At 39.8% G+C, this 17,240-nt stretch overlaps 1 protein-coding gene across 1 annotated transcript; it reads left to right on the forward strand.

Annotated features, from left to right (window-relative positions):
* Nucleotides 1-341: 341 nt before the first annotated feature.
* On the forward strand, nt 342-7,422 carry LOC148065010 (sterile alpha motif domain-containing protein 9-like). The gene is made up of 3 exons (XM_087809641.1): nt 342-391; nt 702-764; nt 2,016-7,422. The coding sequence occupies exons 2-3, from the start codon at nt 761-763 to the stop codon at nt 6,581-6,583; spliced, it is 4,572 nt and encodes a 1,523-aa protein (XP_087665767.1). The 5' UTR covers nt 342-391; nt 702-760; the 3' UTR covers nt 6,584-7,422.
* Nucleotides 7,423-17,240: the final 9,818 nt, after the last annotated feature.

The raw sequence follows: 17,240 nt of genomic DNA on the forward strand, positions 1-17,240 counted from the left end.
AACTTTTACAATAATTAAATGAATAACGTTTCTTTAACAAAACACTGTCTAAAGAGATACACACAGTAGCGCAAGATCTCCCACATGGCTGATGCAATACAAGCATCGGCAACAAAAAAGTCTAGTTTATTTGTCTATTTCGATCAATAAAATAAAAAAATAAAAACCTATAACAATAATTGATTGTGACTGATGCATTAGAAATGGATGAAGTTTTATGTTAGTATTTCTCCGTCAACGTCACTTGCTCATGAACTCAAACGTTTTCTTCTGAAAGTGGGCGGAGCTTAAACGAGAGTTCACATAAAACCAAAGTCAGGACACGAAACACCCGCAGAAGATCTGGACGGTACCTCGACACATGCAGGGAGCGGCTTTAAGACAAGAAAAGGCAAGTAAAAGCTAAACCTCAGTCGTTGCACGACTGTTAATATTATAAATGAAGTTATTTTTCAGGCATAGTTGTGGATACAGGGAAAGGCGGGATGCTACAATAAATCTTAAACCACTGCTTACAATTAATCCAAAGATTTAACAAAAAATTATAAAGATTAATATTTATTTGTAAATGAGTGTTTAAATTATTCCTAATTGGATCCACATCTTACGTTTTCTTACTTCAGATGAATACATGTGTTTATACAGGTGTGTGAAACGATCGTCAACATAAAAAAAAAAAAATGACGCCATTTTCTTTGCAGGGTGGAATGTGAGAAAAGAAGACCACAGTCCTGAGATGTGGAAATAAGAAGATAAAGCTATGGGTAAGATGTTTACCGTTTAGAATTGAGGCTGAATTTCAGGGCCCGCCCTACCATTCCTATCGTCAGCCACAGGAGGGTGGATTTCCTTAAAATCGAAACCAAGAAAATATCTCCCAGTTAAAATACTTGAGTACAGTTAAAGGGTAATGGTAAATAAGATTATTATAAAAGAATTCACTTAACTCAACTTAGAGTTAATCATTTACTTTCATGAGTTGGATGAAACGCTGACTGTAATGTTAATTACACTTCTGTTGTTTACACATGTTAAATACATCTTCTTAAATGTATTCCAGTTTATTGTTGTTATGTAACACCGTTGTCATTACACCAGGAATACCATGTTTTTTCCAATCATTGTTAATTTTTATAGACAGATAAACAATCAAGGGACATTAAAGATGCACAATCACACACATACTGACACAAGAAAGTCCTTCTGCCCCCACCCTTGGACCAATAACCAAAAGAAAAAACCCAAATAAATACAAATATATATAAACAAATATCAACAATGAACTTTTGAAGGTGATCACGAGTCAGTGGTTTAGAACTTAAAAGTAGTTGTCACTTGGTTTATAAATTGAAACCAGACGGTTGAAATTCTGAACAATTAGAATTTGAGCAATATTCAAAGCAACTCACTGACACCTGATGTTGGATGTACATAAGAAACAGAAGATTTGTTTGTGAATCACAAACACCGTCTACAAATGTTTTTATACAGTTAGCAGCCCTTACTGAAAATAAATTATCCCAGGGCAGGGGTTCTCAACCTTTTGCAAGCTGTAAACCCAGCCCACCCCAAAGCTGGTACTTTTCAGTCAGTGTTTTCAGTGGAGCGACTCACGCTGCAGCCACTGCTGGTTGAGCTCAGTGACTGTAGATTGATACGTGCTTTAAAGTTACTGTTCATACAAAACTGCAGCGAGAATTCTGACCCGCTCTAGTAGAAGAACTCACATTTCCCTGATCCTTAAAACTTTTCACTGGCTGTCATTGTTTTTGGTTGTTAAAGTGTTTTGTGACCCTGGTCTAAAAAAAAGGCGCTTTACAAATAACCTTCACTTTACTTACTGTACTTCACAAAACATCAACTCAGCTATGTGAGGATTAAGACATTCTAATAAATTACATAAAATTGTGTAAATATGATGCAACCTTTATTGTTTCACTTGGTGAAAGAAAAAAAGTTTAAAATAAGTTGCTGATGACAAAATAACAAGTTTCCAATATTTTCTCACCATGTAGCTGATGAAGAGCAGATTGCCCTCAAAAAATGGAGTGAAGATCAAGTAAGAGACTGGCTCAGATCGATCGGGCTGAAGGACAAGTATGTTCAAAGACTCTATGATGAGGAAGTTGACGGACAAATTCTTATTGAACTAGATGAGGACTTTTTGTCAAGAAAAATTTGCAAGGCACTGGGACCTTCTTTTTTAATCATATCAAAGAGAGATGAGCTCATCAAACGTCAACAGGTTAAGCAAAACGAAATCTCTGCCAGTGACAGTCAAAATGAAGTGAAAAAGAAGGCGAATAAGACAAAATCACAAAACAGTCCACCTACAACAGGCCAACCCGAACTGGTCCACGGTCCTAACCAGGGTGCACAGAGCCAGCAGACACCGGCAGACAAAAGCAACACAAAGGATGACTGCAAACCACGGCCGTTTGATCAGGAAGCTCTTGATTTCATATACAGGACGAATCGAGTCCTACTACCAGAATCTGGAGCATTTGACCTGATAACCCCCTGTCATGAATACAAGTCTTTTGCTTTGGCGGCCACACTAGACCGCACCAGACTGCAAGCAAAGTTTGCCTATGAGGTTCTTAAATTTGCAACAGGTTGTATAAACATTAGGACAAATGGAACAATACACTTTGGCGTGATGGACAGCAGAGAAGATTCAGGATATGTGCACGGTGAGATAATTGGTGTCCCAGTTACAGAGAAGGACATGTATGTAGACGCTTTGGACTACGTTGAAAAGAGCTTCTCCTCTGACAAGGATCAGATTCGACAGTGCATGCGGCCACCAAGATTTGTTGAGGTCATGGATCATGAAGGTACAGAAAAGAAGTATGTTGTTGAGGTTGATATAGTACCCAAGATCAGTATCGTCAAGAACAAAGTGTATTCTGTTCGTTTGCCCAAGTTCAATGAATCCAGCAACAAAGTACAATTTGAGAAAGCAACAATTTATCGAAGGATGGGCTCAAAAACGGAACCAGTGAATGACACAGACACAAATCACTTCTATGAAGGGATCAAAAATCGAGATGCTCAAAGAGAGGATGCAGAGAAAAATCATTTCTACAATGCTCCATCTATCTGCAAGGACCTTGGAAGAAAACTCACAATGCTGATGACAGATGGAAAGAAATTCATTGATAAAGACAAGTGGTTCATTTTAGTCACAAACAAATTATCCTCTGCTGATCTTGGCAATATTAACTGGTTATTAAACCTGAGCATCTTTTGTGTGTTCGACTTTGACCCAGACTCAGAGGTCTCAGGTCTGTGCAATACATTCCTTCAGCATCATGTGGCAAACATGCATTCTTTGCAGAGCTACAGGCTCCCCCCTGGCACGGCCGTCAAAGAATTAGAGAGCCGCTTGCATCTGTTTGAACAGACAAGCTGGATTTTCTCAAATGGTCGTTCTGACTACAATGGAAACGACAATCCATGTGATGAAATGACATGGATTAAATTCAAAAAGACTCTCCTTTCTGAATCGGTGTCTCTGATATGCAAACATATCCTTCCTAAAGGGGCATTCCAAGTTATTTTCCTCATCACTTCAGAAGTTGAGAAACCACTTTTGAAAACATTTGAGGAATTCTACAGCGACATGGAAGGTCATGAAGACATCATCTGTATCTGCGAGTCTGAGGAAAACTTCCTAAAGTGGCAAGCATTTGCAGAGTCATATGGCAAAGAGGATGTAGACAATCACAGCGTTGTTGGGCTGAAAATGAGCCACGTTGACACAATTTTGCAGCAGGTGCAGCCAGTTACAACAGTTGACAAACTTTTACCTTTCGTGAACGGGACATGCACTCTTGTAACACAGGAAGAGGAAAGAATGTACTCCTTGGAGATTCTTTCAGTGAATCATTGTGATGAAACAAACGTCGACTTCATCGATGAGAAAAAGGAGGAAATTGAGCAGCAATTTTACAGAGGAGGCAGAGTGGAGTGGATGAACTTCTGGCTTGCTGATCAAGGTTATGTGGGTGAGGTGATTGAAAGAGATGCATATGGAAAGGCTTCCAAACTTCTTAATGACAACCTGAAATATAATGCCTGTCAGGACCCTGTGGTCAACATAAATATCAACCATCATCCTGGAAGTGGTGGCAGCACAGTGGCAAGGCTGTTGTTATGGAACCAAAGAAAAACGCTGAGATGTGCCGTCGTAAAATCTGACCAAACAGTTGCGGATGTTTCTCAACATGCAGTTGAACTAAGAGAATATGAAGAAAAAGATCCACAAAGGTGTCTGCCCCTCCTGCTCCTGATTGAAGATTCTGATAAGGACTACCTGGAAGATCTCAGAAAGGAGCTGGAAGTTGCCATGATTAATAAAAAGATTCAAAATGGAAAACCTTGTTTTATTTTACTGAGTTGCAGGAGGTCTCACGGTCCAGAAAGGAAAACCAAAGAGTCTTCACTTCAAAATGTCTCAGTCACTCACAGACTGTCAGATATAGAAAAGAGGAAATTTGCTGCGAAACTTGATAAACTTGAACAACAATACGAGCCAGATTTCATTCTCACCTTTGTCCTGATGAGCGAAAGTTTCTCAGAAGAGTATATTCGACAGTTTGTCAAGCATCTACTCCAGGACATTGACAGCAAGTCTGTTGTCACACGCCTCATGCATTATGTGGCACTGCTAAACACATATGTTCAAAACTCCTACATCTCCCAGTCACACTGTGAAGCCTTGCTATCTATGACACTTCGTGTGGGAAGATCCAAGTTTGAAAAATACCTCAGCGATCAGGCAAAACTGGTGTTTCTACACCTAAAAGACGACAAAACTCACATTCAATCCATCAGAATTATCCATCCACTAGTAGCAAAAGAAATCCTAGAACAACTTCTGGATAAGAAAATGAATCAAAGCAAGTTGGCCATGAATCTTCTTGGAGAAAGTGTACTTTTTGAACACAGATTTGGAAGTAATGAATATCACACATTTTTGAGGGATCTTTTCATCCGGCGATCCAAAAAAAGCAAGGGTGACACATCTGACACTTTCGTCGCCCCTCTTATAGAGTATGTTTGTGAGCACGAAGGCGGCCCAGACCCAGCAATTGCTTTACTTGACGAAGCATTCAAGTGTTTCAATGAAGATGCCTTTATTGCACAGCATCTCGCTCGCTTTCATTATAAATATGCACGTTTTGAGGTGGCTAAACACTGGGCAGAGGTTGCTGCAAAAAAACAGCCCAACAACTCATACATTCTCGACACCAAAGGCCAAGTGTACAAAAGATGGTTTCAAGCTAAATGCAAAGACATTGACGACAGCAAAGCCCCCAAAACTGTGGACAGTGTAGCAGATGCAGTGGAGACTGCTCTAAAAGCCATTGAGTGTTTCCAAGACTGCGAGAGAGCTGCTGAAGCAGATATGGAACATTTGAACAATTCTGGATATTTTGCTGAGGTAGAGGTTGGCTGCAGTTTGCTGAAGCTGATTCAGTCACTGCCAATGTTTTCAACACCACACGGCCGCTCCGAATTGACAAAGTTCCTGCTAACGAATTACATTCCCCCCGAAATTCACGACTCGTGGAAACCATTTCATGACCGTCTGAAAAAACTGCATAAGGCCATGCAAGATTCACTTGAGTGGATATCAGAAGATCTCAGTTATTTCCAGACAGAAATCGAAGCAGATGAAGAGGAGACACCAGGAAGTCCTGAGGAGAAGATCAGCCATCCACTGAAGTGGTTGACAAAAAGATCGTCAGAGTTTGGAAACCTCTTTAGTGAGATTGATTTTCAGCCAAATCAGCAAATTCCCACCAATCTAACTCCATTCCAAAAACAAATGATCATTTATCGACTTGGAGGGGGAAACATAACATCAATTATCTCCAAGCTAACTGACAAGAAGAATGGAGTGCAGATCCTGAAGAAAATTATTTCTCTTTACCCAAGCAAACCACTGCAGGCAAAGCTGTGCCAAAATGATATAATCTGTTACATCTTGGCCCATATCACTCTGAACTGTTTGTCGCCCCAAACACAGTCACCCTCTATGAGAGACCTGCAGGCTCTGTGCAAACAATTCCCACATGACAATAGAAAATGTTTACCAGGAGCACTTTTCTTGTTGACATTATTGTTTTGGCCGGATGATCATGACTCAGACACTGAAAAAGAAGCCAAATATGAAACAGTGCAGTCAGCAGTTGAGGAACTTAAAAAACGCTACTGGACCAAGATAAAGGAAATCAAAACAGGGAAGAGAAGACTTTACACACAATTTTTCCTTGGGAAAGGAAAAGGATTGGACAAGTTTGTCCACAAGATGAAGTTTGGAGAATTAGGAAATGCCTCTCGCTCAAAGTGGTGGAGTGGAGAGGTATTGAAGCGACCTGAGACTGCAGTGATACTGAAACAAGTGTCCGGCTGGACTGAAGATGGAATCGTCTACCTGGCTGGTCCCAAAAAGAGGAAGTTCAGCCTTCTGCCCCTCCATGCACCTTCAGTGCCTCACAGCAATGAAAACATCACGTTCTACTTGGGCTTCACATTCAGGGGCCTGGTAGCCTGCAACATTAGTAAGAAGTAGCTCATCAATAGCCTTACATTTTGTTCCTGGGAATCCAGCCTTAACCACAATGAAATATGTAGAATTGTGGCAGAATCTTATGCACTTATATCATACACTTGTGTCCTTTTGCCTCTTTGCAAGGACAACAGTTTACGAGCCAACAGCAAATTCTAGCTGCTTCCAGAGGATCCCTGTAATAATTGCGTCTAATGTCACAAATACCCACTGCTACTGTGGAAACACACACTCTAAAACTTCTACTAAATTCATTGTCATTGTGACCTGCTATGTAACTTGATGTTCTGATTCTAAGAGGAAATTCACTGGGGGGCAGATAGCGAGACAGACAAAACACATCTTGCTGACATACTGGAACACATCGTACCAGGTTCCTGTTTTATCAGCTAACTGACGTTTGTACCGCGATTGACACATGGAACCAACATCCTGGACAACGTGAGCCGTCAGACGAAGAACCACACCTCTATCATGAACTGTCTTGAATTTTATTGGCTTGTTTGAATATGTAATCGCACATTGTTTTCTTTCAATAAAACGAAGCCGCACTGTGGGGCTTGTCAGAACTTTCCTCGGACCCGTCTGAGCAGTAGCAAGTGCAGTTTGCGAAAACTGTAGTACTGGAGTTCTCCCCTTTTGCAAAACGGTGATTCGAAAAGACAATTCTGTCTCCTCTAAGTTCTTCCTCCATCCATTTCATCTTTTACGTGAAGACAGCGATTCGTGTTCCGGGACGGTTGTGAGAGGATCAGCGACGGAAATTGTTTCCCAACACTACTGAACTAGTGGACAAGGACTGGTTCAGTATTTTGTACGAAACTCATATACCACTGCAAATGCAATATTTTACTGTCTTGTTCCAATTGGTCAAACCTTTGTGGATGTTCATGAAAAATAAATTGTTTTGGTGAGGGAAAAAAATCGTATTGTTCTCTATGTACTAGGCCTGTGTGGTATACCGCTTCGTACCGTAAACAAGTTTTATTTTCGTTACATTTTTCATATACTGCTATACCTGTGAATATCCCAAATAAAGATCAAGTGTTTCCACGGGGGACCTATTTCACTGCTGCACATAAACAATACAGCGTCTGCACAGGAAAGTGTTGAGCGTACATTGGCTGCCGAAAACACGTTTTAGATAAAGTAATAGATAATCCACAACCACAGCTCAATCTGCACCCTCTCAAGTGAGGGGTCAAGATAGCGAAAGCAATCACATTCAACCTCATCAAAGATATGGTTCCTGTAATAATGATGGTTAACTGCACTGATTATGCAACTATGTCCAATAAAAATATTCCATTTTTACTGTAACCATTATCATTCTCATCTTTAACATAGTTACTGCCACCATACTGAAGAGGTTATGCTTTAACCTGTGTCTGGACATGAAAACAAAACATGATACAACCCTTATGACAGTAGAATGGGCTATTTAAGCCAATCGACTGCTGTAATTATTTTCTTTTTAAAAGAAAATGTGGGTAAGAACACTCTTGCATGAGAAAAAAAAACAAACATTAAATACGGTGAAACCGATAGAATATTAAAAAAAACATGACATGAACATTATGTCATAGCGCTCAGCCCTAGCTCATCATCTCTCATCATGCAAGGTTCTCCATCATTTTGCCAAAAAGTATTACTTTGATGAATCTTTACTGGCAAAGCTATCATTTTTTTGTCTTCCACTTTCAGTCAGCACTCTTACACTCCATTGATTCGTTCACAATTTAGCAGCTTTGGCAGATTTTAGGGGCGGACACCATTTTTGCTGTTTCAAGCAAGAACAAGAAGCTGCGCTCCGGTTGGTTCTGGGAGCTCACGGTGGAAAGAAGGACGTGAGGATTGTTCTTCGTCCAAGGCTTTGGTGCAGAAGAAGACACTTCACTGGATTCTCCAGGTGAATTCCATGCACTGCACACCTTGTCCTCATCAGCCCACGAAACATCAACTCAGCATTGCATTGGAAAAGTTGTTGGTACAGATTTAAGATAACAATAGCCATAATATTTTTAAGTTGGCTCGCCCCCTCGTGTTTTGTAGGGAAACTTGGTTCTTCGTTATCTTTTATATTTAATGATAATTGTATAGAATGTTCTGAATGGTTAAAATCTAGCTTTTTACTGATGAAACATGACAACTGAATATAAACACGAAGATAAAACGATTAAAACACAAAAACGAGATAAAAGTACTTTTCCTTTGGCTCGACGATGAACGACAAAACCAAATGGCTCAGTAGGTTTTCGGTTGTTGACCAGTAACTTAACTTGTTATCAAGGAAATGACTGGTCTTTTAACTAGGAGGTGAAAAATAACAAGCCAACGTAAAAAAAAGAATTCACAATTAAAATAGTGCAAAGATAAATTAGAGCTTATACAATAACAACATAACCACGATCGATATTAGCAAGTTTTTCTACCAGAACAATTTAAGTAGGTTTAGTAGTAGTTTCTTCACTTATACCCATAGATCAGTGGAGAAACTACCTTAAACATCTGCATTTAAAATGACATTTGAACTCACAGTGAGGTGCAAACAGAACGGCATCTTCTCTCTCACTTCCAGGAGTACAGATGTCTCTGGGGAGATATGATGGTCTGCCAAGGGTAAGTGTGGCCGCCTGACCCCAGTGGATCTGAAGGGGGTCATCTAAACCTAAAATATTGAACAATTGTCTTAGTAATAAGAAGCTTGACCAGAATTTTGTACATTTTTACCATAACTTTCTTCGTATATATCACAGTGACATGATACTTATATCATTGGAAACGTATTTACTTTAATATTAAATTAAATCGTACACACATACCTACTACATTACTCCCTTAAAAGTAAATAGTATTTTTATTTTTCCTGATCGATAACCGTAACAGTACTTTATAGTAAGAAACAAGTTTGTTGTTTTCTTTCGTACATATTAAACAGACTTTTACAATAACTAAATAAATAACGTTTGTTTAACAAAACACTGTGTAAAGAGATACACACAGTGGCGCGAGCTCTCCCACATGGCTGATGCAATACAAGCATTGGCAACAATTTAGCCGTTTTATAACAAAAATAAACACATGATTCAGGGAAATATTAAATAATTGTTGGTTCCAGAAAATGTCCATAACTTTTATGCCTAAAACACCGTTGATGCATCGACCGAAAATGACTGTATTATACTTTAAAATGAAATATTCACGTACAGTTATTAGAGTTCAGCAGGTGAGATACATTAACGGCTGTACTTCCGTCGAGACCCGGAGATCGGCCCTTTCAAAATAAAAGTCCGCGAACAATTCAAGTGAGCAGGTGTGGGCAATTTAATTACCTCAGGGTCCGCACTTTACATATATTATTTATTATGATTAAAGCAAACATTAACGGATTTATAAATTGCATAACAAAATCTTTATTTTAAATAAATCACGTTTTTTATCTTAAAAATGCTATTTTTAGTATTTTTTTTAGTATTTAGTAACATAATGAAGCTGATTATTTTCTACTACAAGGCAGCGAACAAGAAGTTCTGCACTTGTGACTTCAAAAAGTGAGTTTATTGATAAAATATAAGTTGTTTTTTTTTAAATCTGCGTCACTGTTGAACAGGCCTTATTGTGAACGAGCAAAGACAATGAATCACGGAAAAAAAAGTAGAAAACTTTGGAAATTAATGAAAAAACAAAAACAAGGATGGAATAAAAATAAAAGACAAGTCGTCAACTTCACTTGAACGAGCAGGAACTCCGGCGCCGTCACTTGACTCAATTTCCTGCACGATAAAAAATATTGTAAACTATTTTTAAATTACTGACAAGAGAAGCAAATTAGCAGCTTTAAGCATAGTTCATTTAAAAGATCTGTACCCAGAAGGTGAATCAGAAGATGTAGAAAAGGCACATTGATGACATTAGATGATTGACACCAGTCGTCACAACTGATTGGATAAAAATCTGCATACCATATATTACCAGAGATGCCCGCTTACAATTTCTTTGACTTAAAGATAAGACGAAAAATGTATTTCGTATCTGATCCTGAAGATTGAAGGAAGTAAAGATAGTTGAAGGATCCGTGTCAGACGTTTACCTGTTTGCAGTGGCACCGTTATGTGTTCTCTCCAGTCGCCCTTCACCACCGCTCTGCCGCCGTACTCCAGCCGTCTGACGATCGGTCCGTCCAGCGGCTCCTTTTCTATTCGGTCACTCACGTCCTGAAATTGAACCAAATTAACTCGTTCAAAACACTCTTTAGTTCACGACATGAGCAATGGAGTAGGACGTGTTGGAGAAGGCTCCCGAAATCTTTCAGTAAAACTTTAAATTTAATTACATTAGCGCTGAAGCTATCGACCTAAACCAGCACTTTAAACCTGTTGGCTAACCAAACCGTAACAACGTGCGCATCCTGGGCGTTCCGGAGGGACCCGACAGCTGTTCTACATCCGTGGTGTCCAGCATGCTGAAGGAGGCGTTCGGTTTGGAGGCGATGCCGGAGCTCGACCGGTCCCACACTACGACCGAAACTGAATCCCGGGGATCGTCCACGTCCCATCGTCGCCAGCTTCCACTACCACAGAGACTGTGCTGACATCTTGCGCCGGGCCAGGGAGAGAGGACGCATCAGGTTTGGAGACAATAACTTGTTGATCTTTCCTGACTACACCGCGAAGGTAGCCTGAGCCAGGGCTGCATTCAACGAGGTACGTCAACAACTACGGGCTCTGGATGGAGTTCGGTATGGTCTGTTGTACCCTGCCCGCCTACGGGTCACACATAACGGGACTGAGAGGGAGTTCACATCAGCCGATGAAGCAGCAAAATACGTCAAAACATTGAGTGAGAAGTGATGGTGTCTGTGCTGCTGCATAACTCAGGTTTCTGTTCCTTGACAGCTTGAAAAGTGGTAAATGGTTTAATGTTATATATTAAGTTTTTATAAGATTTCTATTTTGAAACATTTCATTTTTACATTTCTTGTTATATTGTTCTTTGCACTTGCAAATATGGTTCTGAATCTTAATACAATTTACAAGTATCTTTCGGATAATAACAATTTGTATTTGAATTTTTTCTTCATCTGCGCTCTATTATGATGTGGCCAGATTTCGGGGGCCACTCATTTGAGGTAGTTGCGTTAACTTTTTTTTGTGGGTTGGTAAACTAACTCTGTGTCGTTTATTATGAACGACTTTTCTTACTTAGTGGGTTTTACACGGCCGTCACTCCAGTTTTGTTTTTGGAGGGGACTTTGCGTGTTGTTTGGGTTTGTGGGTTTTTTCTTTTAACTTTTATTGTTTTTCTTATTCACTTGTTTTTGTTGGTTTTCGGGGGAAAAGGGGAAGGGACTCTCCTCGGCTCATCATCACCGTCTCACTTATTAATGTACACAGCATTTGCTTATGAGTAACACAAATCACTTCTCAGGGAGGCCGCTGAGGTTTCTTAGCTGGAATATTAAAGGAATGGGGGAGCCCATCAAACGATCCAAGGTTTTCACTCATTTGAAAAAAAATAATTGTGACATAGTGTTCTTGCAGGAGACGCATCTGAGAATTAAAGATCACAATAGACTGCAGAACCGAGTCAAATATTCCACTCAAATTTTAACTCAAAAGCTAGAGGGGTCGCCATTCTTGTCAACAAGAGAACACAGTTTACAGCCACAAAGGTAATAGCGGACATAAATGGCAGGTATGTTATCGTTGCTGGTACCCTCATGCAAACCAAAGTTCTCTTGGTAAACATCTATGCTCCTAATTTTGACGATGCCACATTTGCAGGGAAATTACTTAGTGGTCTTCCTTTCCTAGACTCTCACTCTGTAATCTTAGGTGGGGATTTTCATTGTGTCCAGGAAAATACACTAGATCGTTCTAGCTCTAAAAAACAGACACAGTCATGTATGTCAAAAATGTTTATGGATTTTGCTATTCGGAGTGGTCTGGTTGATCCTTGGAGACACAGGAATCCTTCCTCCAAGAAGTTCTCTTTCTTTTCCCCAGTCCACCATTCATATTCAAGAATAGATTACTTTTTAATAGATGAGACTTTGAAGCCTCTCGTATCCAATTCGGATTACTTAAGTATTGTTATCTCTGATCACGCTCCAGTGATCTTTGATATAAATTCGTCCACTCACAGGCACAATCGACCACCCTGGAGGTTTGATTCACTTCTACTGGCAGATCTGGACTTCTGTAAATTTATTTATAAATCAATAGATGACTTTTTGGACATAAATCGTAAAGACTGCTCCTCTCATAGTTTACTATGGGAGACATTAAAATGTTACCTCAGAGGCCAAATAATTTCTTATTCGTCCCATACAAAAAAAAATGTAATGCTAGACTCTCACAAATTGTTGTTGACATAAGTAATCTGGATGAAAAATATTCTGAAAATCCAACTCCAGAGTTGTTCAAACGGAGGCTCGACTTGCAGGCAGAGTTCGATCTGATATCTACCAAAGATGCAGAACGCTTACTTCTCCGTAGTCGCGGCACTTATTACGAACATGGGGAAAAACCATCCAGATTATTGGCTCATCAACTCCGCAGGCGAGCAACCTCTCGTCATATCATGGAAATAAGAAACAAACAATAACTCATTGACAGACGACCCCATCGACATTAATAATATTTTTAAAACCTTCTATTAGGATTTATATAGTTCAAATTTTCCGGAGGATGATCATGTAATGAGAGACTTCCTGGACAAATTGTGCTTCCCATAAATTGAAGAAACTCAACGGGAAAAACTAGATGCAGCCTTGACCCTAGAAGAAATCATACAATCAATTAGAAATATGCAATCAAACAAAGCCCCTGGACCTGATGGTTTCCCTATTGAGTTTTTTAAAACATTTCAATTGAAATTAGCCCCACTATTACTATCTGTGTTCAATGAATCACTTGAGCTTGGCACGTTGCCTCCAACGTTTACCCAGGCACAAATTGTAATACTACCCAAGAAAGACAGAGACCCGAGCTTGTGCGGCTCTTACAGACCGCTCTCTCTACTAAATTCTGATGTCAAAGTATTAGCAAAGATCCTCGCTACTAGATTAGAGAAAGTCATGCCTACCATAATATCCGAAGAGCAAAATGGTTTCATAAAAGGTATTCTTCAATACCCGCACTTTATTTAATATCATTTACTCTGATCAGACTGAGGCTCAACCAGAGATTGCAATATCGTTGGATGCCGAGAAGGCCTTGGATAGAGTAGAGTGGACATACCTTTTTTCCGTTTTAGAAAAATTCAAATTTGGGGACGTATTCATTTCCTGGATACGTCTTTTGTATTCTTCGCCTCTTGCCAGTGTAATCACAAATTATATCAAGTCTAATAATTTTGGTCTAGAACGTGGAACTCGCCAAGGTTGCCCACTCTCTCCGTCACTTTTCGCTCTATCCATCGAGCTGCTATCTATTGCACTGAGGTCTGAAAGAGGGTTTCAAGGTATCATACGCAATGGAAAAGAACACAAACTCTCTCTTTATGCTGATGACTTGCTTCTATTTTTTTCAAACTCTGCCATGCTTTCTGCCCAAGTACTTCTTTAACACTATTGATAAGATAATAACTTCTTTTTTATGGTCTGAAAAAACGCAGAGGATCAAAAAGGCAATTCTTCAAAATTGCAAATTTGATGGCAGTCTATCTCTACCAAATTTTCAAGCTTACTACTGGGCCTCTCACATTCAAAAAATTGGCTTCTATGTGGCATCGTCAACATTTTCTTGGTGTGATATGAAGCTGGCGTCTTGTCGGAGAACCTCTATGACAGCTCTGTTGTATTCTTCACTTCCCTTAAAACTTTCAGAATTTACAAATAATCCAGTTGTTCACAACCAGTTAAAATGTGGCTTCAATTCAGGCGTCACTTTAAGTTTAGAGATGTTTCTCCTCTTACATCCGTGAGCCTTAACCATGCGTTTCCTCCTTCTATGTTGGACTCTTCATTCGCTGCTTGGCAGGATAGAGGTATTAAACATATAAAAGATTTGTACATAAATGACATTTTTGCCGATTTTAATGAGCTTTCTACATTATATGAGCTACCGGCTTCACACTTCTTCAGATATTTGCAGATCCGAAGTTTTGTTTCCAAAACTTTTTAAAAACTTTCCCTCACTGCCTCCCAATCAACCCTGGGAAGAGTTTCTTACAATTAATCACCAGCAGAGGGGGTCAATCTCTAAATTATATGCCTCTATCCTGTCAATCAGCACAGAAGATACAAGAACAAGGGAGCGATGGGAGGAGGAGCTGGGGATGCGCATCACTGAGGATTACTGGGGGAGGGACTTGCGTATGGTTGGGTCCTCTATCTCGTGTGCTCGACTTGTACTGATCCAATTCAAAGTTCTGTTCAGAGTTCATTACTCAAAGTCCAAACTGTCGAGGATCTACGACACCATTACTGATGTTTGTGACAGATGTCAGAGCTCTCCATGCAACCTCTCACACATGTTTTTCTTATGCTCAAAAATTCAGATTTTTTGGTCCAGATATTTTTCAATCATGAGCACAGTGCTTGGCGTGCAGTTGAAACTTTGTCCATATATTGCTCTCTTTGGTACACCTAACATCACCAGTGGACTGAGCACCGCACAGAGAGAAATGGTTGCATTTACTTCACTGCTTGCCAGACGCTGCATCCTCCAGAGCTGGAAATCATCTGATGCTCCACCAATACCAAAATGGCTCAGAGAAACAATGTACTATCTTAAATTGGAAAAAATTAAATACACATTAAGAGGCACTACAGAGTCATTCTATGTCAAATGGAAACCTTTCATCGAATATTTTACTGAACTTCAGGCACTGCCTGACTGAGAAGAAACTATATTTTTACGTGTCATTCCATCAGTACTGTGAGATGAGCAGGGGAGGGGTGGGGAGGGAGGGGAGCACACGGGTATTCTTATCAAATTCATATTGAATTCAAATGCTCAAACTTTTTTTTGATGTATACACTGCATTTCAAAAGAAAAAAAAACCGTTGGTTTGTTATTTGTATGTTGTTTATTTTTTTTTAGTTAATGTATTACTTTACTTTATTTATTTTTTTATTTCTATTTCTATTTTATTTTCTGATTGGGGGGAAAATAAACTAAAATCAGTTTTTTCTGAATTTCCCTTGTCTGTTAAAAAAACTAAAAAGTATATTACATGTGTGAAAATGTATACATTGTTGAATATGTCTCAATAAACATATTTGAAAAAAAACAAAAAAACAACTAAATTTATAAGATCAATTCTAACAAAAATAAAACACAGATCTAAACATCACTAGATGACTCAAACATTACAGGTGTGAGGAGATCTTGTGAGGGGAACAACTTGCATTGTAAACGCAGCTAACAAATCAATGATATAAACATCAATGCCTGTGAAGCTCATCTGTAGACGTCTCCTCAAATAATCTCCGATAAGCACTTATTTCTTCTGCAGGTAAAAGCGTGAACTCTGGGTTCTGAATCTTGGAACGGATGAAAAAGCACCACTAACCGTGTTATCCTTGCAGTCCTCGCTGAGAACCTCGGGAGCGATCCAGCCCTCCGTCCCAGGAACCCCAGACCTTCCGAGATCATGGCCCGAACACGTCCATGTGCGTTAGGCATGGACACCAGGATGTTGTGAGGTTTCAGGTCTCTGTGGACTGGAGTGGACAGGATGAGGACCAGCGGGCAGGAGCACAGATAAAGTGGTGGTGGTGGTTCCTACCGATGTTGAGAGAGTGTAGATGAGCGAGTCCCGAAATGGTCTGCTGAAGGAGGTCCACCGGCTACAGCCCGTGACGGTTGAAGTCGGCCCGTTCAACATACTGGGATCAAACACAGCAATTAGGAGGAGTGTAACATTTTATGAAGTTTGTCCACAAGATGAAGTTTGGAGAATTAGAAAATGCTTCTGTCTCTGAGAGACGCTTAAAGTGGTTCAGTGGGGAGGTATTGAAGCGGCCTGAGACTGCAGTGATATTTAAACAAGTGTCTGGCTGGACTGAAGATGGAATCGTCTACCTGGCTGGTCCCAAAAAGAGGAAGTTCAGCCTTCTGCCCCTCCATGCACCTTCAGTGCCTCACAGCAATGAAAACATCACGTTCTACGTGGGCTTCACATTCAGGGGCCTGGTAGCCTGCAACATCAGTAAGAAGTAGCTCATCAATAGCCTTACATTTTGTTCCTGGGAATCCAGCCTTAACCACGATGAAATATGTAGAATTGTGACAGAATCGTATGCACTTATATCATACACTTGTGTCCTTTTGCCTCTTTGCAAGGAAAACAGTTTACGAGCCAACAGCAAATTCTAGCTGCTTCCAGAGGATCCCTGTAATAATTGCATCTAATGTCACAAATACCCACTGCTACTGAACTAGTGGACAAGGACTGGTTCAGTATTTTGTACTATACTCATATACCACTGCAAATTCAGTAGTTTACTGTCTTGTTCTAATTTGTCAAACTTTTGTGGATGTTCATGAAAAATAAATTGTTTTGGTGAGGAAAATAAAAAATTGTATTGTTACATTTTTCATATACTGCTATACCGGTGAATATCACCAAACAAAGATCAAGTTTTTCTACGGGGGACCTATTTCACTGCTGCACACCAACAACAGCGTCTGCACAGGAACGTTTTGAACGT

Source organism: Callionymus lyra, chromosome 15, assembly GCF_982586985.1.
Source record: "Callionymus lyra chromosome 15, fCalLyr1.hap1.1, whole genome shotgun sequence".
NCBI lineage: Eukaryota > Metazoa > Chordata > Actinopteri > Syngnathiformes > Callionymidae > Callionymus > Callionymus lyra.